Source organism: Amborella trichopoda, chromosome 12, assembly GCF_054954075.1.
Source record: "Amborella trichopoda isolate Santa Cruz 75 chromosome 12, AtrichopodaSantaCruz75HAP2 v2.0, whole genome shotgun sequence".
NCBI lineage: Eukaryota > Viridiplantae > Streptophyta > Magnoliopsida > Amborellales > Amborellaceae > Amborella > Amborella trichopoda.
The window spans coordinates 44,355,827-44,379,224 of NC_142347.1; the positions used below are offsets into that span (position 1 = coordinate 44,355,827).

The 23,398-nt window shown below is 36.0% G+C and overlaps 1 protein-coding gene and 1 long non-coding RNA gene across 2 annotated transcripts; both read left to right on the forward strand.

Moving 5' to 3' along the window:
• Positions 1 to 6,798: 6,798 nt before the first annotated feature.
• Positions 6,799 to 21,301, forward strand: LOC18435367 (Cytochrome c oxidase, subunit Vib family protein). Its single transcript, XM_011625491.3, has 4 exons — positions 6,799 to 7,161; positions 12,602 to 12,693; positions 12,792 to 12,873; positions 21,073 to 21,301. The coding sequence occupies exons 1-4, from the start codon at positions 7,123 to 7,125 to the stop codon at positions 21,124 to 21,126; spliced, it is 267 nt and encodes an 88-aa protein (XP_011623793.1). The 5' UTR covers positions 6,799 to 7,122; the 3' UTR covers positions 21,127 to 21,301.
• On the forward strand, positions 12,883 to 19,743 carry LOC148779615 (uncharacterized). The gene is made up of 2 exons (XR_016045965.1): positions 12,883 to 16,781; positions 16,868 to 19,743. It is a non-coding gene; the product is annotated as an uncharacterized LOC148779615 (long non-coding RNA).
• Positions 21,302 to 23,398: the final 2,097 nt, after the last annotated feature.

Consider the following 23,398-nt stretch of genomic DNA (forward strand, 5'->3'; position numbering starts at 1 on the left):
TAATTATAAAATTTTAAAATTTAGAAATTGTTCAACTTAAGTAGATCTATAAAAATATGAAAATCTTGAAAATAATCAAATAATATGTTGTAAAATGAACTATCAAAACAATATTTCTATGGATTTTTGAGGTGCACTATAATTCTATAATTTAAAGTTGCAACTTTATATAAACTTTTTTTATTAAATTTTTTGTCCAGCTATGTTTGCTTCAAAACCAAGAGAAATTTGTTCAGATATCTATTTTGACTAGTTATCTATCAATGGTTTTCGGTCCGAGTCTTAACAACTACTTACCCAAAAAAAAAAAAAAAAAAAATCTTAACAACTATAATCCCCAGTTGGTGTACTAGTAGAAAACACGCTTCACAGTCCATCAGACTGAAAAACAGTACTCACTGGGCCAGTGGCCATCCGATGAAACCATGGACGCCTAGAGATTTGGACCCCCCCAAATCGTCGTAGTGAGGAGAAAGTAAGACCCACCTGACCAGGATAGGACCCAGTTCGGTGCGGTTCCACTTTCTCTTCATGATTTCATTCGATGATCACCACCCAGAGAGAGAGAGAGAGACTATGGCTACCTCAATCGGAGTAAGCTTCATCATGTTGAAATCATACGACGTCATGTGCATGGTTCTTTGTGCGAGATCACCGCACATATCAAGAGTGAAAATGCAGCTCTTCACATTTTGCCAGTTCTCTGTATTCCTTACCCTCATCTGTAGCCAGCGAGGTGAGCCACTCACTCCTCTACTCTCAGCTCCATCAGACCCTACTAATAAGATACCTAGAATGAGAATCACTATGAGCAAAAACATCACAAACAAACATGTAAACAACAGCATCCTAACTGGTGAGACCGCTGCCACATTACTGAAAACAAAGATGATAATCAACATCACTCCTAAGATGATCTTAAGCTTCGGCATTCGAAGAAGGTATTCGCAATCGGCATCGGTCATGCATAGCATCCATATCCCTACTCCCAAAATTGGAAACGAGAAAAGAGTCGCACAAATCTTCAATTTTGCGATCACTACCTTGACGTCATCCATGGCGAGAGAGAGAGAGAGAGAGAAAGAGAGAGATGGGTATGTATATGAACTTGTATCAGTTGAGTGTGGTAGTAAAAATGTGTAGGAGTGTGATGAGGTCAAGGGAGAAGAATCGTTCTTAGATCCGTTATTACAGAGTTTTGACTTGGCTGCTGTCCCTCTCTCCCTATCATTTGGGAACAACTTTTGATAGCAAGGACTTTTCTTAAAATACAAAACATGGCGTTTTTTATATTTTTTCACACAAATTTCACCGCAAGGAAAGATTGGGCAAAGGTAAAATCTCCCTCGCTTCATCTTCCTTTTTTTACGATGCAAACCTCTGCAACTTTGAAGAAGTTCAAAAAATTTACATCCAAAACGCATCTCTCAAATTCTCTGAATCTTAGCTAGTGCCCAGATTGTAACAAGGCATAACCTAAAATCAAACCCTAGCGCAGATTAAGCCTCCCTTAACAACAGTCTCGTCTAAAGGAGAGGAAAGAGAAATGTAACCAAAATAAATCACCAAGATGAGAGAGAAATACAATCCCCACAATTCATAAGGCGTGCTGATGACCCAAAGAAAACCTAAATCTCACCAACTATTGAGGAGAGAGAGGCAATGGATGGTTTCGCAAACCCTGCCTTCCTCAAGTTCCAGAGAGAGAGAGAGGCATGCGAAAGACAGAGAGAGAGGGATAAAGGGCGATTTCTTTGAAAAATTAGATTGAAAACGTGAATTCGGTTTCTATGCAGTCAAGCATATGTAGAAAGGGTGCGGATTGTATAGGGCCTAAGCTCTAAACAATAAAAAATTGGAGCCTACTTTCAAATAATATTGAGAAATGTGGTTTCAATACTCAAAATCTTATAAAATATATATTTATTTTTATTTATAAAATTTTAAGTTTTAAAAATAGTATAAATCAACATATAAATGAAAAGTTGAAAATATTGAAAATTGACGGTTCAAATATGCGTTACAAAATGCACTATTTCAAAAACTTGAAATCCATTTTTTTCTCATGTCCATGCATCTTGATGTCGAGATGATCAATTTGAGGATATTTGGCCATCAAAACAGCCTATTCTAGTGAAATTTTTGAGGTAAACTTGAGTTTGACTCAGCTCTATATAAACTTTTCCCTATGTAGAAATAGAGCATATCAATAAATGGATTTTTGAGATGGATTTTTTGACTTAATTTTTAAGGATGTGTAATCTCTAACACAAATATCATGAATATGAAAAAAAAAAAATATTAGAAATAATAATTTTAGTAGGAAAACATTTGAACCGTTGGTTTCCATTGTTTTTAGATGAAACACCTACTAGCATCCATCTTTAAGATGGATTCTTTACACTTTTTTTACCGCATATTTAGGTATGCGGTCCAGCTCGCATGAGACAATTTTTTTATTTTGATTCTATAATTTTGAATGTTAAAAATCAACATATTTTATTGAAATATGTTAATTATAAAATAAGTTGATCTTATCGAAAAGGATACACTTCTGAATTTTGTTTGTCACTATAAGAAAATATCTCACACATTCTGATAAAAAAATCTCACTTCTAAAATTATCTCTTTTAATCTTATTTACAAGTAAAAGTCATTTTCATATTATTTTTATTTTCCAATATTTATTTTAAAATATAAATTTTAGAGAAGCGTAAGTTATTGTGAAGTTAAATCATGATTAGAATAAGAATTCCAAGCATTATCTTAAAAGGCAATCATTAAAAGTTTAATCAATAAATCTAAGTGAGTTCAAAACTACACCTATACTCTAAAAAATATATTATATAATATCACTAATTAATAAAGGAAAATTGTTTCACACGGGCTGGACCGCATTTCTACATATGCGGTCCAAAAAAGTGTAAAGCATCCATCTTAAAGATGGATGCAGGTAGGAGTTCCCTCTAAAGACAATGGAACTAACGGTCCAATTGTTTTTTTACTAGAATCATTATTTCTATTTTTAAAAATTTATTTATTTTTCATATTCATGATCTCCATGTTAGAGATTATATGTCCTTAAAAATTAAGTCTTAAAATCCATCTCAAAAATAGATTTATTAAGAGGCCCGCATTTCTACATACGTGAGCTTGGCCTCATAGAAACTAGGTCCATTAATAAATAGAAATAATTTAAAATATAGCTATTTTTAATCATAGAGGGAGAACATTGGATCACTTACATTTTCTAAAATCTACATGGTGCTTTAGGTGGTCAAATTAGTAGTTATTGTAGTGTTGTCACTTGGAATTGGAAAAATAAATTTTAAAAGTTGCCAAAATTTCTAAAATTATTCTTAATAATAAAATATTAAATATTAATTTAACTATTTATAATTATAATATCACATCAAATCATCATCATGATCATCCGAGCTTTATCCCCTTGCAAATGCACATATAGCATGCTATTTTTGTAAGTCTTTTAAGAGTTCTCAGTGATCTAAAATAAAATGACAATTAAAATTTGAATTTAGTGAAAATAAAGCTTAGCTTTTACTTACATAATTAAAACTTTTCAATTTCACATTTTCACTTGCTTTTTGTAAACTAATAGTTTTATATATAATGGGGTTTTCTATTCTTCACACCTTAAACTTATATTTCACATTTTCACTTGCTTTTTTATAAACTAATAGTTTTATATATAATGGTGTTTTCTTTTTTATAAACTAATAGTTTTATATATAATGGGTTTTTTTATTGTTCACACCCATTCAAATCCTATATGTTATATTTAGAAAGGGAGCCGTTAATAAGTATGTAAATATGGGAAGTATAGTTTTTCCTTTTTATTTGGCAAAAATATTTTGATGTGAGTGACGAGTAGGTGAACCGTGAACCCTCCACTCGACCAAATTGCACTTCTTATCACTCCTAAATGGGTAGTAATGTCCTTAATCGGCACATTTGGGTCTTTGACTTTGAGGGTTGCAAACTTGGCTAGTGAGCAGAACAGATATGCTAGAGCTGCAGCCCTCAGGCATACGATCCCACCTAATCAAAATCCTCGAACAAAGTTAGGTACTTCATTGCTGTTTGGATCACAAAATATAGTTTTACCGACTAAATATATTAAGTAGGCCTTCGTACGCCGTTCAATATCTGCCTTTGTGGCATCCTCCAGTAACTGCATAAAATTCTCCCTCAACTGAGTATACTTCAGTTTCATGAGGTTTTCCTCTTCTAGGCAATCTCCGAGCCACTCAAGTAAATATTCATGGTAATCCCCGTAGTTTCTAGTCAGTACAGGCTTGCCATCAACCTTGAGACGGTGAATCCATCACATATCATACAATGTTAACATCATCTCTCCAATATATATTGTGAAATGAGCGTTACGTCTCTGCTATAGCCACCATCATCAGTGGATGATCAATACTTCTAGGGTGTAACAACCCGGCTTTTTCCTTTTCGCCGAACCAACTAATTCTGAGACACGTTTCTCTTTCGAGTACAATAGGACCTCGTCCTCTGCTCCTCCATCATTATTTCCTTGGTGTGCCATGAACTCAAACACTAAATATCCAATAAAGAAACAAATTACAAAATGCCTTTGGCATCAATTATATCCTAAAAGAATAAGTTATAAGCATTACAAACATTTATGAGAAGAGCAATATCAACAATGCAATTGAAATTAATGGTCAGAATATATGTCATTTCAGAAAACTGGAACATATATGGAGAGTAATAAAACTTCGTCCAATTCTATATAATTAAGTATGGATCCTTGCATGAGATCATCCATTCAAATCAAATACGGATCTCTCTTATAAAATGTAATGGTTGAGATTGAAGTATGTTCTTATATTCATTGAACAAATAGAGCATATCGACAACTAGAAGCGAAACACCGTATCTAATCCAAAAAATGGAATCACCCCGATAACTTCTCCCAGATAACCGGAACATATTTCAATCCAACCACTAAGTTGAACCACAAGAATAGCAATAATTTGAAACAAAAATTATGGAAAAAAATAATTGACTCATCAACTTATCCATGGAAAAAATTTCAAAAAAAAGTGCCAAAAGAAAAAAATGAGCACCAAGAAAGAGATCACACAATAAACACTATTGTAAACAGATGAATAATAGATCAGAGAGGTCACCGCTTATCAGCAGAACGTGAAATAATAGAATGAATTTACACCAAAACATGATTGGATACAAGCTCAAGAACACAGTCACAAAAGAATGGCACCTGAAAATCGTAATTAACACAATAATTTCTCCAAGAAAACCAAATAAAAGAAGAAAGATTTCCCGTCCAACTAGGAAAAAAAACACTAAATTCGTTGATTTCCCATGCTAATTTTTAGTGATTTTCAGTTGTTTATTAAGGTGATGTTATAGATTCTAAAAACCCGAATCGTCTCCTTTTTTGCAACCCTAATTAGAACAATGTAATTTCCCATTTAAAAACCCATGATTATCAGATTGCCAGAATAATGTAAGGGTGCAATTTGCATACAGACGCATCAATAGGTGTAGAGGATAGGTGCACCTTCCTTCAAATTTTATCATGGTATATAATTTTGATGTAAAATGTTCTTAGGATTATCGCAAAATATATTTTTATATCTAATTATAAAATTTTAAATTTAAAAAATGGTTAAAATCAAAAGATCTATAAACATACGAAAATCTTGAAAATGGACGGTGTAGATAATATGTTGTAAAATACACTATTTTTTATATTTAAAATATTTTTTTTTTCATAGGCATACATCTCGATGTCGAGATGATCTATCAAAGGGTTTTTCAACATTAAACTACTTTTTTCTGATGGATTTTTGAGGGGCATCCGTAGTTCTACATTATAAGGTAGCATCCCTATATAAACATTTTCCATAATGTAATATCCCATTTCAAAAACCTAATTGTGGCTAGAAATTCTCCTTGCTCGGGCCGATCGACGAGAGAGAGAGAAAGAGAGAGAGAAGTTTCAGAAAAGGTAAATGGAAGGGAGGAAAGAAAATGTTTTTGAATTTAAATCGGTCGCAGTGCGGTCCTAGGATTTGAACAGTGTAATGCATTTTTTTTGTAGTAGCACTATGCTTGTGTAAAATTTATTTTAAAGAAGTTAAAATAAATGTATAATTTATTTAAGCTTTATATATTTTTTCTACAGAGTTTAAATAGGCATGTTTGTTGGATTACCTTGAAGTTAAATAATGGAAGTTCTTTTATTGTGGTTTTGCTAGATTATATTTTAAGTTTGACTTCAATTAATTTTACATTAGTACAATGTGTCATCTACGTGGTGACACTATATTGTGCTATCCGCTCAACTTGTGTCAAATTTATTTTAAAAAAGATATCATATAAAATTTATTTAAGGGATTGTGCACAATAAGACCATTTACCTTTGGGATAAAGAGAGCACAACTATTCAATATAAAAGCTGATAGCTTGGGTGTGTCATAAAGTTCGAAAAAATTTCTTTTAAACTTTAAACTTCGTTCAATGAAATAAATGTAGCCACTCAATCTCACATCCAAAGATCAAGATTAATTGTGATTACCTTGTACCAATGATAATTGGTTTCATTATATACTTTTCTACACAGTTTTAAGTGCATTACAAAGTTCGAGAATATTTTTTTGAACTTTAAATTTAGTCGATAAAATTAGTAAGCCACCCAATTTCACATGGGTCAAAATTACCTTATGATATATATCATCACACTGAGTACATGATAAAATAAAAGTTTATCCCAAGCTTCGAACCAACTCAACCTTAAAAGCAATATCTCGATCCACATTTGCTCTCATCTTTTGTTTTTTAGGATAATTCAGATGGGATGACGTGTAGGTCGTGGTTTTTTAGTGCTTTATGTGAGAATAAAGGCCCAGACCCCGAACCCAACCGTAACCCCAACCGCAAACCCCATTCTCGTCCTGCTCGTCTTTTATATATGTAGAAGATTTCCACCTTGAGGATGTTAATGTTATATTTTTAAAATTCACGGGGCGTATACGGTCATTCATTGTTGATTTTAAAGTCGCAGGCATCTTTGCCTCTCTCTGAATTTGGGAGCTCGCGGATCCAACAATGGCGGAAGTTGAGGTGGACATTGGATCAATCATCACAGTAAGAAACCCTAATTTATTTCTCGTCCAATATATTTTTCTCCCTCTTTCTCTCTCTATTTCTCTGTTTTTCTTTCGTGGATTTCAGAGCCTTCAATTTAATGTCGAAATTCGTTTTCTCCCTCTTAACCAGTGGGGAAAAAAAAAGTCTCTTTGTCATTCTACATATTAATTTCCTTGTAACTTTTTTATTTTATCTTATCTTATTCAGTGACCAAAACCCTGTTGTCATAGCAATTTTGTTAAACCATACTATACATGGATTTATTGCATTGATTTCTATTGCATGGTGATTATTGGGGCTTGATTGAGACAATAAATGAACAATTAGTTATATGACTGGCATTATCTATCAATAATCCTATGGCTTTGTTGGGAAATGTTTTTGTGGATATTATGTCGTCTGTTAATGTTTTCATGTTAGGTTTATTGTTTGTTCTCTTTATTCGGTGAATTTCGATGGTATGGTACTTGAATTGCACTTTTCATTGCGTGGTTTTTGAATTTATCATCTTTTCATTTTTATTGTAATTTTATGCATATGCCTTATTGATATCTCCTTTGTAATGACCAACTGGAGGACACTGTTTTAAAAATAAAGATGTACTCCATGAATTTTTCGTACAAATGAGTCCGTTGTAGCCTTTCATTTCAAACTGAGTAGTGTAACATTTATCTTTTTTCCAGCTTTTATTTGTAAATACTTTATGCTTAATGAGTGTATGGTTGGACAATCTCAGTATGGTGCTCTAGTAGTTCAGATGGAAGGTTTGTACAGTAATATAAATCGTCTTTTTATTTGTATGATTTTTTTTGAGTAATTAAAAATTTAATCAGGTACTGAGGAATTGGATTGGGGTTTTGAACCCAACGTGTAACGAACAAGCAACCTTCTGAAAACTTTTTTTTTAGTCAGTTCAGTAGGGAAGGGTTTATTTCTAGTTGTATGACATGGTTTTACAAATTCAGAGCTACAGACGATATCTCTTATGATGCAAAAACATTCTCTGTTACTTGTCGTTCATTCTTGCACATCCTTTGATTGTCAATGAGAGGAAGATAATACCAGTCTGTTGATGATTATTTGGATTCCTTCCTAAAGAATTGAAAGGTTCGATCTATTCGATGGCTTACATTCAAATCTGAAAATTAATTAGTTGTACTGATAGAGGAGGTGGAATTTGGTTGGAAACACTTGATCAGTTCTATGGAGATTATCTTATAACTTATAGTTTTATACAATGTCACATTTGAATTAATCTCGTCTAGGACCCCTCAAATTGAACTTTCTCTTGTATAAAGATGCGATTTTCTTTAAAGAATAATAAAAAATATAGAGATTGAAAGAAGCTTTGAGAAAGATGGAGATAGGAGAGGCTTTAGAACTAGATGGTATGCGAATTGAGATTTAGGAGGTGCATGGAGAGATTGGTGTATTCTGATTGACCAAGTTGTTCAACATATTTTGAGAACAAAGAAAATATCAGACAAATAGAGAAAAAGTATTGTAGTACCTATTTGCAAGAGGAAAGGAGACATACAAAATTGTATGAACTATCAAGGAATACCTCTTATGAGCCATACTATGAAGCTGTGGGAGAGACTGAGAGAGTGATTGAGCAAACTACGAACAAGTTTATCAAAAAATTAGTTTAGTTTTATGCCAGAGAGGTCAAAATTGAGGCTGATTTCCTACATGGGCATTTGATTGAAAATTTTAGGAAGGAGAGGAAAGAACTCCATATGGTCATTATTGGTTTAGAGAAAGTATATGATAACTTAGAGTTAATTTGGTGGGTGTTGAAAAAGAAAAGTGTCTTAAGAGGATATATTGACATGATGAGAGATATGTGCGAGAGAGAGCTAACTAGTGTGAGGACAACTAGTGGAGAGATAAGTGAGTTTTAAGTGATAATAGATCTACATCAGGGATCGGTATTGAGCCCAAATCTCTTCGTTTTGGTTATGGACAAGTTAACTTGGCATCTACAAAATGAGGTACTATGGTGTATATTGTTTGACGATGACATAACTTTGATTGATGAAACCATATACGTCATTAACACAAGTCAAAACTTTGGAAGGATGCTCTAAAATCTAAAGGTTTTAAAATTAGTTGGACTAAGACAAAATATGTGGAGTGCAAGTTTAGTAATAGTAGGAGAAAATGAGGAATTAGTTACGATTGATGGCCAAGAAGTACCTAAAAGTGATTATTTTCGATAGCTTGGGTTAATAATCCATGAGAATGGAGAGATTGAGGAAGATGTCGCACATAGATTTGGAGCTGGGAGGACGAAGTGGAGATGTGCTTCTAGAGTCTTGTGTGATTGTTGCATACTAATAAAACTGGAGGGGAAGTTCTATAGGATGTCTACAAAACCAGCCATACTTTATGAGATGAAATGTTGGGCGATCAAGAAAAAATATTATCCATAGAATGATTGTAGCTGAGATGATGATGTTGAGATGGATGAGTAGCAAGATAAGAAAGGATAAAATCCGGAATGAATGCATCCAAGGGCACTTAGGGTTAGCTCCAATAAGCAATAAGATGAGGGAAAAGTAGACTTAAGTGGTTTGGCCATATGCAACATAGATCTAGAACAACACCAGTCAAGAAGGCCAATTTGGTTCAAGTGGAAGGCTCTAAAAGGGCAAGTGAAAGGCTCAAAAGGACATGGATGAAAGTAGTAAAGAGATATGGTGACTTATGGGCCATACTATGAAGTTGTGGGAAAGAGGGATTGAGTAACGACTGCGGCATGGAACAAATGTATCAGAAAATCAATTTGGTTTTGTGCCAGGGAGGTCAACAATCGAGACTATTTTCCTACTTAGGCATTTGATTGAGAACTTCAAGAAGAATTGAAAAGATGTCCACATGATTTTTGTTGATTTAGAGAAAGAATATGATAGGGTATCCAGAGAGTTAATTTGATGCGTGTTGGAAACGAAAGGAGTCTCTAGAGGATATATTGACATGGAGGGAGATATGTATGAGGGAGTGCTAACTAGTGTGATGACAGCAAGTGGGGAGAGAGAAGTGAGTTTTCAATGGCAGTAGGTTTGCATCTGGGATTAGCATTGAGCCCGTATCTATTTGTTTTGGTTATGGATGAGTTAACTAGACATCTACAGGATGAGTTACCTTGGTGTTATGTTGTTTGAGGATGACATAACTTTAATGGATATAACCAGAGACTGCGTCAACACAAAGTTAGAACTTTCGAGGATGCTCTAGAATCTAAAGATTTTAAAATTAACCAGACTAAGACAAAATATATAGGAGAAAATGATGAATTAATTAAGATTGATGACCGAGAAGTACCTAAAAGAGATTATTTTTGATATCTTGTGTCGATAATCTATGAGAATAGAAAGATTGAGGGAGATGTCGTGCGTAGAATTAGAGCCGGGTGGACAAAGTAGAGATGTGGTCTTATATGATTGTTGCATACCAATGAAGCTAAAGTTCAGGACGGCTGTAAGACCAGCCATACTTTATGGTATGGAATATTTTGTGATCAAGAAATAACATATCCATAAAATGAGTGTAGCTGAGGCGAGAATGTTGAGATAGATCAGTAGCAAGACAATAAAAGATAGAATTTGGAATGAATACATCATAGGGCACTTAAGGGTAGCTTTAATAGGCGATAAGATGAGGTAAAGTACACTTAAGTTGTCTGGCCATGAACAACGTCGACCTAGAACAACACTGATTAGGAGGGGCTATGTGGTTTAAGTGGAAGGCTTTAAAAGAACAAGAAGAAGGCTCAATGGACATGGATGGAAGTAGCGAAAAGAGATATAGTGAATCATGGTTTGACTGAGGGTATGACCCTTGATAGAGCGGAATGACTAAATATGATTCGTGTAACTAGCCCCAAATAATTAGGATAAGGCTCGGATGCTGATGATGGACTTGTCAGGTTTTCTTTACAGGCATAAAACTTGTGGCATTTGTCAATAACGTTTAGGTATATACTAGGGATTTGAGATATCACATAGATTACATTGACCATGCCTTCCAAAAATTGCGGATCACCATATTCAGTGCGATATTCACCCCACTATTGAGATCAGATACCTAGTGTAAAATTTTCCAATAGAACAGAAGTACAGAAGTCTTGTTTGAAATTCTTGCAGAGTCTAGCCATCCTATCAACCTCCTAGTTCCCACCCAAACCTATGACTTTACACTGCTTTGAAGCAAATCTATACCTTGAACTGTCAACCTCCTAGTTCCCACCCAAATCTATGACTTTACACTGCTTTGAAGCAATCTATACCTTGAACCATGTATATATAGTTGTTCTCTCACTATCTTCAAGAAGTTCAAACTTGTTACCTTTACTTGTCTTACTTTCCTCCTGAAACCCATATCACATCCCACCATTCCCCATCTTCATACCAGTTTGAAATCCAACCCATCTTATTTTTGCCTGCAAAAGCCAAGTATCCTTCACAACCTCCCTCTCCACTCTCCACCCAGCATTATTAATATGGAAATAAAGAAATAAAAGTTCATCTCACCTATTCCAGTGTCCTATATTGGTGTTCAAAAGGAAAGCTGAAAATTGAAAATAAAACCACACACGCACACATTGCAAAAGCCTAAGCAAGTGCGCCTCCTTCAATATCACTAGGACTCCATTTTACAAATATCAGCAAGCAGCCAAGTGAGAGTGTTGGGCATGTTTTATGATTGACTACAACTCTCTAAGTCTCTGGCTGAATTAGGGAGAACCCTTGGTCCCTGAGGGTATTAAGCTTGATCCGGTACCCTTGGCTCACCACATCTTGAATGGAACTTGAGGAAGGCTAGGTGTGTCCCAGTTGTGAGGCAAAAGTTTTATAAAGAGAATGTTTGAAAGGTTTCTATCATGTGGTCCAGGAGCTTATGGCTGCTAGGAGTTTAATGCCTTTAGGTTGCTGGATTATTAACGGGCAAAGACGTGGGATTGAATTTGGGGCATTTTAGAAGATTTGAACTGGCATCTTGATGTTGTGGCCATATTCGAAACAGGTATTTACCATTGTTCAAGATTTTAAGGGAATTTTAGTCATGCACGGGCTTTGGATATCCTGGGTTTCTAGTTTACCCTTAGAGTTTAAGTCCCTATTTACAGCAGTAAAGAGTGAGGGTATTTTGGTCTAAACAGTGGACTTCAGAATCTCAAAATTCTGTTATCTACAAGTGCGAACTTATGAAAATCAGCAAATGTTTTGTTACTTACACAACAAATAATTGCTTGTTCCTAATTTTTGTGCCTTTTTATGGGTTTGACTCCTCAAATTATTGCGTGGTTTTTTTTATTAGTGTTTACATGTTTTAGTTTGACTCATTTCCCTTAGTCATGGATAAATTCATATCTGCTTTACATAATCAATATGTCATGATGCTGTTCTGTTGGATAATTGGATTTGACTTTTAGGTTGGAGATATCAAAACAGCACCTGCAGATTTTCGTTTCCCCACTACGAATCAAACCCGGCACTGTTTTACGCGTTATGTTGAGTATCACAAGTAAGATACATGGCTGTTGTGTAGTCTCTACGTACTGAATATAGTGATTTACTTAAATGATTTGAAGCAACATGACACGTGCCCTGTATCAAATGCAGATGTATGACAGCAAAAGGTGCGGATTCTGGTGAATGTAACAAATTTGCTAAATACTATCGGTCCCTCTGCCCTGGTGAATGGGTGAGTTGAGTTCCCTAGCCATCAAATTCTATTCACTCTTTTTTTGTTGCTTCCTTCTTTTAGTGGTTGACCAATTTTGCGTGACTGGTAGTCCCTTATCTTAGCAGTTGGTGTTGTCTATCTTTTGACATCAGGATTTAAATGATGCTTCCCTTGTTTGTTGCTATCACCCATTTATAATGGTACCAATGATACCAATGAGAAGTCGTGGTGTCAAGCTCATTTGTGGACTGAGGCATTTAATGCGTTTGTGTTGGTCTTTCAAGATTTCTTTAATTTGGCTGCCTTTGGGATTTCCGTTATCAATATTTTTTTCATATTGATGTAGAAAATAAAATAAAGTTTTTATTTCTTTTGGACAGTATTTTCTTTTTTTGTTTTGCAAAGGTATTTTGGGGATTTTTCTTTGTAATGGACTTTTCTTGAATTTACAGAAAGGTGAGGCGTTCTTTTAAATTTTGGGCATGGGAAAAATTAGGACGGAAATGTTTGAATTTCAATTTGAATTCTTGCTTGGGAAGTAGTATTGTGCAGGGCTTGGGAAAGTGTATTTTGCATGACTTTGGAAGGGTAGAGTCCATTTAATATCCTTAGGAAAGTTAAGAGGGCTTTTACTTAAAAGCCAAGCCAAATGTATTAAAAGGGGAGATGTTACACTGCTGGAAATTAATGTTTTTCTGTAAATCTCAGATAATCAGGAACTCAATTCCCATTTGGGATGTCTTTGGATGCTCATACAAGCCATTGAAACTAGGCTTTGTTAGCTTCAACCCTTGTCTTTGAATCATTGTGAAGTTCCCTTGTTTTCTAACTGCTTTGAGCTATTTCTCTCTCTTTTATCTGTTCTACATCAAGTAGTATCAGAGTAGGAATCCTCTCTTTTTGACCGTGAATTGTGGCCAATAAAGGAGGACGTGGAGGCCAAGGAGGAGGAAGAGGTGTTGTGCCAAGGGCAGAATATGAGGACTTATTGAGGAGATTGAATGAAATGGAACTGGGGTTGGCTTACCCACTTCGATCAAGAGTCAGTCACTCACGAAAGTGAGGAATCGAGCGAACGAAGTATAAATCCTTTCCACAACCTAAGGGAGAACCCTTCATTGGAGGATAGTTTGGTTCGTGCTCTAGCCGGGTTTGATCAAGTAGTGAGAGTGGATGTCCCTGAATTTGAGGAAAATTTCAGCCCGATGAATTTTTGGACTGGTTAGATAGTGTGGAGGCCTTCTTCGAGTGGAAAGATTTCCCAGAAGGAAGGTCAAAATTTGTGGCTACCTGACTGAAAGGGCAGGCCCAGATATGGTGGCAGCAGGTGGCAAGTCAGTCAAGTGCAAAAGGAGAAAGACAAGATAGTGACTTGGAGGAAAATGAAGTTGCATCTTAAGAAGAAATTTGTACCCTCTAGTTATGCACAAGAATTAGACCAATGATTCCATCATTTACGGCAAAAGGAGGGTGTCCAAGAATATAAGGATGAATTCTTCCTCCTTATGAGCCGGAATGATGCCAATAAAAGCGATTACCAGCTCGTTGCACAGTGAGTGGACTGAAACCTCAAATGCAAACAAACTAACTCTAAACCAGATTTTCAGTCTTGATGAGGCTTATCAAATGGCATTAAAAGCTGAAAACAAAGTTGAAAACTTGTCGAACGAGTGGCTGGAAATCAATCAAAGTTCAAAGAGTACAAGTGGCAAATCAAAAACCATGAGAAGTTGGGTCTAGTTCACACCCAAATGAGGCATCTAAGGCCAAAGCTCCGACTGCCAATAGACCTCTCCAAACTAGAGAACAGGGTGTAAAATGTTATAAATATGGCGAGGTTGACCACCAGTTGTATGAGTGCTGAAAATGGCAAGCTGAAAGACATTTCCTAGATGGGGATCATGCAAATGGAGACCTTGTCATTGGGCCAGTATTCGATGAGGAGCTAGTAGGGGAAAATGAGCAAGATGTTAATTAAATTGAGGCTGATGAGGGGACTTTCTTGTCATTAGACAACTACTCACTACCCCCAAGGTTTTAAAAGAGCCGTGGCTCCGAACCAACATCTTCTGGATTCGTTGTACAGTCCTTGGGAAGGTGTGCTCCATTATCATTAATAGTGGCGGCTGCAGTAATATGGCATCTCAAGAAGTTGTTGACAAGTTGAAGTTTACATGCAAGAAACACCCACAGCCCAACAAAATAGCATGGTCTTGGATGGGTAACGAGACTCCGATAACTTCTGGTTGCTTAATTAATTTTTCCATTGGAAAAACTTTTAATGATTCAGTTTGGTGTGATGTCCTTCCCATGGATGCATGCCATATCCTTTTGGGTCGTCTTTGGCAGTATGACTGAGCTGCGATACACCATTGGCGACACAATACAAACTCTTTTTGGAAGGATGGGTTGAATTTTTTTTTGAAATAGTTAGAGGAGAACAAGCCTGAACCCAAGAGTGGGAAAGGAGATTTGGTCCTTACTTTGAACCGGTTTGTTGAAGAAAGCAAAGAACAAGGGGTAGGGTATGCTTTGGTAGCCAAAGAAGGGTCCTTAGTGAAATCCCCACAATGGTTAAGCCCCTAGTCAAAAAGTTTAAGGATGTGATACCCGATGAATTATTTACTGAGTTGCCACCTATAAGAACGATTCAACATTGCATTGACTTGGTTCCGGGTGCCACTCTCCCTAACTTGTCACATTATCGAATGAGTCCCAAAGAACATGAGGAGTTACATAGACAAGTAATGGAATTGTTGGAGAAAGTGATAAGAGAGAGTATGTGCCTATGTCTTGTCCCTGACTTGTTAACCCCAAAGAAAGATGGCTCATGGAGAATGTGTGTGGATAGTAGGGCAATTAATAAAATCACGGTCAAATACCATTTTCCAATCCCTCAACTTGATGACATGCTTGATATGTTGTTGGGATCAAGGGTCTCTTCCAAAATTGACTTGAAAAGTGGTTAAACCAGATTTGTATGAGGCTCGGAGACAAGTGGAAGACTGCATTTAAGACACGAGAGGGCTTATATGAGTGGTTGGTCATGCCCTTTGGGCTCTCTAATGTTCTTAGCACTTTCATGAGAGTAATGAACCAAGGGCTTCACCCATTCATTGGCAAGTTTGTAGTGGTGTATTTTGATGATATCCTCATTTACAGTGAAAGCACTGCCCATCATTTGTTGCATTTACAGCAGGTGTTAGAGATCCTTTGGAAATAAAACTTCTTTGTAAACCCCAAAAAATGATCCTTTTTTACTAATTACTTACTATTTTTTGGTTTTGTGGTGTCATACGAAGAGGTTTAAGATGGATTGTACCAAAGTACAAGCCATTGGGGACTGGCTGACTCCCCAAACAGTGACTCGGGTGAGAAGTTTTCACGGTGTAGCAACATTTTATAGGAGGTTATTCAGCTATTTCAGCAGCATGATAGCTCCCATAATTGATTGTATTAAGAAAGTGGTGTTTGAGTGGACTTTGGCTGCTGAAAACGGCTTCAAATTGGTGAAAGAAAGGATGACGAGTGCTCATGTCCTTCACTTCCAGACTTTGAAAAGGTCTTGCAAGTGGAGTGTGATGCTTTGACGGTGTGAATTCAGGTGTCCTAAGTCAAGTGGGCAGACCCGTAGCCTTCTTTAGTGAGAATGTGGAGTTTGATGCGGTGGTTCAAGCCTTGAGATATTGGAGGCACTACCTCATCCAAAGAGAATTTATCTTATTCTCAGACAATGAAGCCTTACAGTATTTGAGTGCTCAAAAGAAACTGAATCGTGAACCATAGGCATGCTAAGTGAGTCTCTTACTTACGAGAGTTCACTTTTGTAATCTGCCGCAAATCAAGCAGCCAAAGCAAACTGGCTGATGCCCTCAGGAGGTGTCCCCTATGGTACTTTTGCAACAAGTTTTGATTCCCTACCACAGGTTATACTATTGACCCATACTTATCTAAGATCCTTGAGCAACTTGCACAAGGACAAAGGGAAACATATGTTGTTTTTGTTTTGCAGGATCTCTTTCTCTTCAAAGGGAGTCGGCTTTGCATCCTTGAGGGGTCACTTCGCATCTAAATCATGAGTGAGATGCACGGTGACAACTTTGGTGATCACGTTGGGCGGGATAAGACCACAGCCCTTGTGGAAGAGAAGTACTTTTGGCCCAAAGTAAAGGGATATGTCAGCTGGTTCGTCGAGCGTTGCTGAGTGTGCCACTTGGCATAGGGTCGGTCTCAAAACACCGGTCTTTACACCCTTACTCATCTCTGACCAACCATGGACAGATGTAAGTATGGACTTTGTGGTGGGGCTTCCACGCACCTCGAGAGGGTTTGACTCTATCTTTGTGGTGGTAGATAGGTTCTCTAAAATGGCCTACTTCATCCCTTATCGAAACACTTTATGAGACTCAAGCGGCTGATCTTTTCTTTAAGGAGGTGGTCTAGATGGTGTGATTCTATCTTTGTGGTGGTCGATAGGTTCTCTAAAATGGCCTACTTCATTCCTTACCGAAACCCTTTAGATGCGAGTCAAGTTAAGCAGCTGATATTTTCTTTAAGGAGGTGGTCCGTCTTCATGGTGTGCCCAATACCATCACCCCCAATCAAGACATGAGATTTGAGATTTGTGGGCCACTTTTGGAAAACCTTGTGGAAAAAGGTAGGCACTAAACTGTAATATAGCAGGTCCTATGACTCTCAAACTCATGGCCAAACGATGGTTGTCAACTGGAGCCTTGGAGATTTGTTGAGAAGCCTTGTCAGTGACAAGCTTTCTCAATGGGTTTGAGTTTTACCTCAAGCGGAATTTACCTACAACAGTTCCCTTAATCGGTCCACAAGGAAAGCTCCAATTTGGGTGGTATATGGTCATCACCAAGCAAGTTGCTTGACCTAGTCCCTTTGCCTGAAGGGGTGCGAGCTAGTGATAATGCAGGAGCTTTGGCTGAGCACATTCAAGTTCTCCATCAAGAAGTTTAGGGAAGACTACAAAAATGCTATGACAAGTACAAAGCTGATGCTGACTTGCACCGATGTGAAAAACCTTTGAAGTAGGAGACTTGGTAATGGTGTGCCTTAGGCGTGAGTACATTCCAAGAGGCACTTACCATAAGCCTAAATGTAAGAAGACTGGTTGTCAAGTACTTCAAAAGATGGGGTAGAATCCGTACAAGGTCAAGCTTCCTGAAGGATATGAAATTTCTCCTATTTTCAACATTTCTGACCTATATAAGCATCATGTTGAGGTTGATATGGAAGGTGATGCTAGGTGGGAAGCACATCTGCCTAAGCAAAAGGGAGACAAGGTGGAAAGCATCTTGGACAGTTGCATCATTTCTACCCGCCAAGGGAATTATAGTTAGTATTTAGTACAGTGGGAGGGCTAGCCCAATTCAGAGAGTTCGTGGATTTCTAAAGAATGATTCAAAAGCCCTCGAGGAGTTTTTTGTCGGTTTGAAACCGAGGATGAGTTCTCTTTAACCCAGGTAGATTGATGTAGAAAATAAAAGAAAGGTCTTGATTTATTTTGGACTGCATTTTCTTTTTTTGGATTTGCAGGGGTATTTTGGGGATTTTTCTCTGTAATGGACTTCCCTGTAATCGAGGTGGTTCTTTTAAATTTTGGGTGTGGGAAAGATTAGGAGGGAAATGTTTGAATTTGAATTTGAATTTGAAATCTTGCCTGGGAAGTGGTATTTTGCATGACTTGGGAAAGTGTATTTTGCATGACATGGGAGAGGGTAGAGTCCATTTAATGTTCTAGGAAAGTTAAGAGAGCTTTGACTTAAAGCCAAATCTATTAAAAGGGGAGACCTTACCCTGCTGGAAATCAGTGTTTTTCTGTAGATCTCAGAGAATCAGGAACTTAGTTCCCATTTAGGGTGTCCTTGGATCCTCATACAAGCATTAAAGCCAGGCTTTGTTAGCTTTAACCTGTTGTCTTTGAATCTCAGTTACGTTCCCTTATTTTCTACCTGATTATGAGCTATTTCTCTCTCTTTTCTCTCTGTTCTACATCACATATACTATGTAGCAATATGCCATGTTATAATTTTCATTCCCCATTGCAATTTGACTCTGCCTCAATCTGAAGTTTGATCAAAAGTATTAAGGGAGGCCTGGACACTCATGAGTCATTGTGGTTTTTAATAATGGAACAAGCCATATACAGCTTTATCTGCCTCTGTTACTGGGTCTTTATTTGGAATTTTATCTTAACTCTCTTGTCAATGAGAAGAATTATGCTCTTTGTGTCAGGTTGATGAATAAATTGAGTTTAGTAGGGGATCTGATTTACTTTGGCAGCCTGCACTGGTTGAGAAGTTGGCTCCTCTTTATGTTTTATATAATCAACATTGCAGCATTTGCCTATGCAGGATGCTATGCTGGTGGTTGAACTAGGGTTTTTCTTCCAAGAAAGAAAAAGATGGATAGCAAAAAAAAGTACAAATAAAAAAGAGAGAATAGGGTTTTTCCTGAGAAGGGTATCGTTTCCAAACTACTGGTGAATGGGAAGTGTATTGCTTTGGAAAAGTCTTTGAAGAGCAGTCTAAAAGCAGCTGAAAACCTGACCCACCACTGGCGAGAACAGAAATGAATTGGATATTTTAGTGATCCATAGAGCTAGATCAATTTGATCTTGTCTTGATTGGTCCAAGTCTTTGGGCATTGGTCTTGTGTCTAGGTTAGGGTTTTCCTTATTGGATTTTTATTTATTTTTTATTTTTAGTTTTGTGCATATAAATAATGACATTAAATTTGTATACATCACCAAATTGCCTTGCTCACTGAACTAGGTTGTTTTAGTTAAATGGGCTGTGAACTAGATAAGAAATTGGCTCTTGTGTTTTTCATCTTATCCAGTCAATATGAATTGTAAATGGTTCAAAATGGTCTGAATATTGAGTGAAATCTGCTGAATATTTGTCTAAATTGAATTTCACTAAGAAAATGCCAGCAAGGCCTAAACAATTATATTGTTCAGTGCTGTTGTTTACCAATGTTAGAGCTTTGTCATTTGCTAGATTTGACTTGTGAAATAATTAATGAAGATTTTGAAAAGGAAAAGGATTATAGCATGAGCAGGTAGAGCTCTTCACCATATTAATTTTTGAGAAGGAAAACGTAAAATATCTACAATTTTTTTAAAAAATTTCTTTGGAAATTGGATTAGGTCAGACTATGATGAGATTACAAATTCAACATCAGGTGTGCAAAGTCTGCGCGATCCATGTGTTTTGAGGAGTCTTTGTTATGTGTGTTTCATATAGGAACCTTGGCAATTGCATAGCTAAAGGGTAGTCAAGGCCATCTAGAATGACCTTAGATTTCAATTATCAAAAGAGCTAGGTCAGGTTGCCCTTTCTTGGATGAGACAGTCTGATTTTAGGATTACTATTGAAAAGCTGCGAAAAATGAGAAAAAGATACTCCTGAATCTCATGCGAGTTGGTGCTGGAAAATATTACGAAATGAGATGGTATTTGGTTGAAGGATTACATATAATGAGATCATTGCTTTGTTGAACAAAGGTCACAAACACTTGAAGCTATCAAATGTAATAATTGGACGACTGGGGTGTGTTTACAAAGTCTGAGGAGAGTTTTCTTGGACGGTCATTAGTGTATACCCGTAGCTGCGTGATTTCACATCTGATGGCTCGGAGTGCTTGTGACCATTTTGTATAGAATGTAAACACCCCCATTGTATACTTTGCCTTTAGTTAATGCATCAACTTCAATTTTAGAAGTCAATTTTAGGCACATTGACTAAGGTCTTATGCATCATTTTCATGTGATGGAACTTTCTAAGTTTTATTGGGGTGTCAGCAATATGTTTTCTTTTCAAGTTTTTTATCATGTCAATTTCATCATATTAAGCCATTACTTTTATTTATAATGGTACTCCTAATTAATAACTGGAAAACTATACAATCAGACTGTTTACTTTTAAAATTAAGAAGGTCACAACTGCCCTTAGCCATTTGATGTGAATTTGAAATAGCTGGGGATGCACTGTTGACAACGCTCAAGGTCCACCAAAATTTTCCTGAAATTTGTGACAACCTTAGCCATGTGATTTGAAATCTGATGGTTAGGAATGTTATGACCCTCTTGTACAATAGGAAAATGGTACGATAGTTAACAATCCCTTAATAATTTATGTGAGTTATATGAGGCTCCAAGTTAAGGATTACTAATCCAATACTTGTGTTCTGCAGGTTGAGAGATGGAACGAGCAGAGAGAGAATGGATCTTTTCCTGGTCCCCTGTAAGCAGAGAGAAACTTGTTTGGTTCTTCAGGACACTTCTCATTTCTTGAATTTTGAAATTTGCGACTCTAAACTGGCAGATGCATTGGAAACCTCTGAATAACCATGGAAACTTATGAATAAGCCATGGATTCAGCTTTGTAGTTGATTTCAGTGATTAAGTTTGCTTGTGACGAAAGATAGCCGTTGTCTCCATGTGATTGTTACGTTTTGTTATAACAGAAACTCGTGGAAATGCACATGCGAGAGAAAAGGCAAAACAAGGGAGGTAGAATGCCATTTTTTGAAGATAATGGTCGTTATCATATCTGGTATTTTATGTGGGTGGGGTTTGTATAAGCCATTGCCTCAAAATTATGTTGAAAGATGCAACTTCGGTGTTAGAAAGTCTTGCAATGGCATGATAATCTATTGCTATACCTGATTTTGACATTAAAGCTTTCAAAATAGTGCAGCTCCTGCAAATCTATTATCAATTTAAAATTTTGAAAATAGAAAGTCTATAGTGTGTTACAAGATGCATTTTTTTTTATAAATGGATATTTTTTTGTTTCATATTCCTGTATCTTGAGATCTAGATGATCAATTTGAGAGTTCTCTAACATCAAAAGAACCATTTCTGAGGAGTTTTAACGTGCACCTTGGTTTAATAGAATAAGGTTGAGGCTTTATATGAACTTTTTAAATTTTATATTTGATGATTACTACTCATTTCTTATGCACTCTCAATTTTAAAATGCAAATCCATTATGAAGCCTTGGGGCCATTATCTTATATAACACATTATTTTAAGTAAGAGAAAGCTTTTTATATACCACTACGCATAGATAATTTATATGCCACTTTCTCGGAGTTGTCCAAGTTTGAATGGATAGTTGGGACAACATTAGATATAATATTTGGATAGCTGGAACAACTTTAGTTATAATGTCACAAGTGAGCTTCTCACCGTTTGATATAGAATTGACGTCTTAAATATTTTATTTTTAATTTTTCTATCAATCATGATTTTAAAAATCGTCGATCCCAATAATAAATTGTCAAGGCCCTTCCAGATTCTATAGGATCAGGCCATATTCACAATCACTACTATACAAAGTTCTTTAAGTTATGGATTTTCACATTTGGATTGTTTGAAATATAAAGTTTCTATAAGAATTTGAGGTTTGTGAGAAATGGGTTTTGTAGAGAGAGAAGTAAGAAGGGGAGAGAGAATTTAGAACCAAGACATCTCGATAGGAGCATGCAAAGTCTTGGCTATATAGAATGATCTTCTACAACAAATGCTTCATATTTTCTCTCTTAGCCCAACTTTGATCATCGATAAATCACTCCCTCTATTTTTTGGGGGAATTGCCCATATTGGGTGCCATTTCTTTCGATATCTATGTGAATGTGAAAAAAAAAAAAAGGGGGCTATTTTTCGATGAAACATAAGAAAAACGCAATAAATTGTTGTAATGGTGCATCTTTGAGGTTGGATCTAAATTATTATAATTAGTAGAGCCAAAATGAAAAATAAATTCTTAACGAGCTCATTTTCATTAAAAAATAATTAGCTTCTAAGGTTTTTCTCTTAAAAGCCCGAAATTAAATATAAATGGATGCAGTAATACACTGATAAATGTACAATAGAAAAATATAATTAATTTAATAAATTATTTTAAGGAAAAGGGGCAAAAAAAAAAAATGAGTTGGTAAGACCCCTATCTTTACAACCACAAGTACCATTGAAGATTATAAAAATAAAAAATAATGAGTTAAAAATATCTATTTTACTGCAATAAGTTGCATTTTCAATTTTATTTTGATTACAAAATGAATATAATGGTCAACAAAAACTCAGACATGACGGTGGTTCTCAATATTTATATATTTTTGATAAACTAGTAAAATCCATAATGCAATTACCCAATTTTTTTTGGAAAACCTAAAGAACTCGATTTTTAAAATTTTTTAGAAATGTTTAAAAAAAAATTGAGGCTGAAACCGGCCAATCCGATTGATTCTCCGATCTGGATCGCCAATCCATCGATCCAACTCAGTTTTTGGGATGATAATTTTTTAAAAAAAACCTTGCTACAAATTATACGAACATGAAATTTGATGTGTGTCATCATCTCAATTGGGCACATCTATGAGAAAATATAAAAAATATCCTTAAAACGGTTAGGGATTTTTGGTCATTTTATTTTTTAAAAAATATCTTTTAAATATTTTTTGTAGGTGTGACTCTATGAGAGGATGGAATGCCCAAAATTTGGTATCAATATGA

Bases quoted from the DNA above. Each gene is read 5' to 3' on its own strand.
- LOC18435367 (XM_011625491.3), top strand. From the start codon at position 7,123: ATGGCGGAAGTTGAGGTGGACATTGGATCAATCATCACA. The intron at 7,162-12,601 runs GTAAGAAACCCT...TTTGACTTTTAG, and splicing joins ACATTGGATCAATCATCACA to GTTGGAGATATCAAAACAGC. The intron at 12,874-21,072 runs GTGAGTTGAGTT...TGTGTTCTGCAG, and splicing joins CCCTCTGCCCTGGTGAATGG to GTTGAGAGATGGAACGAGCA.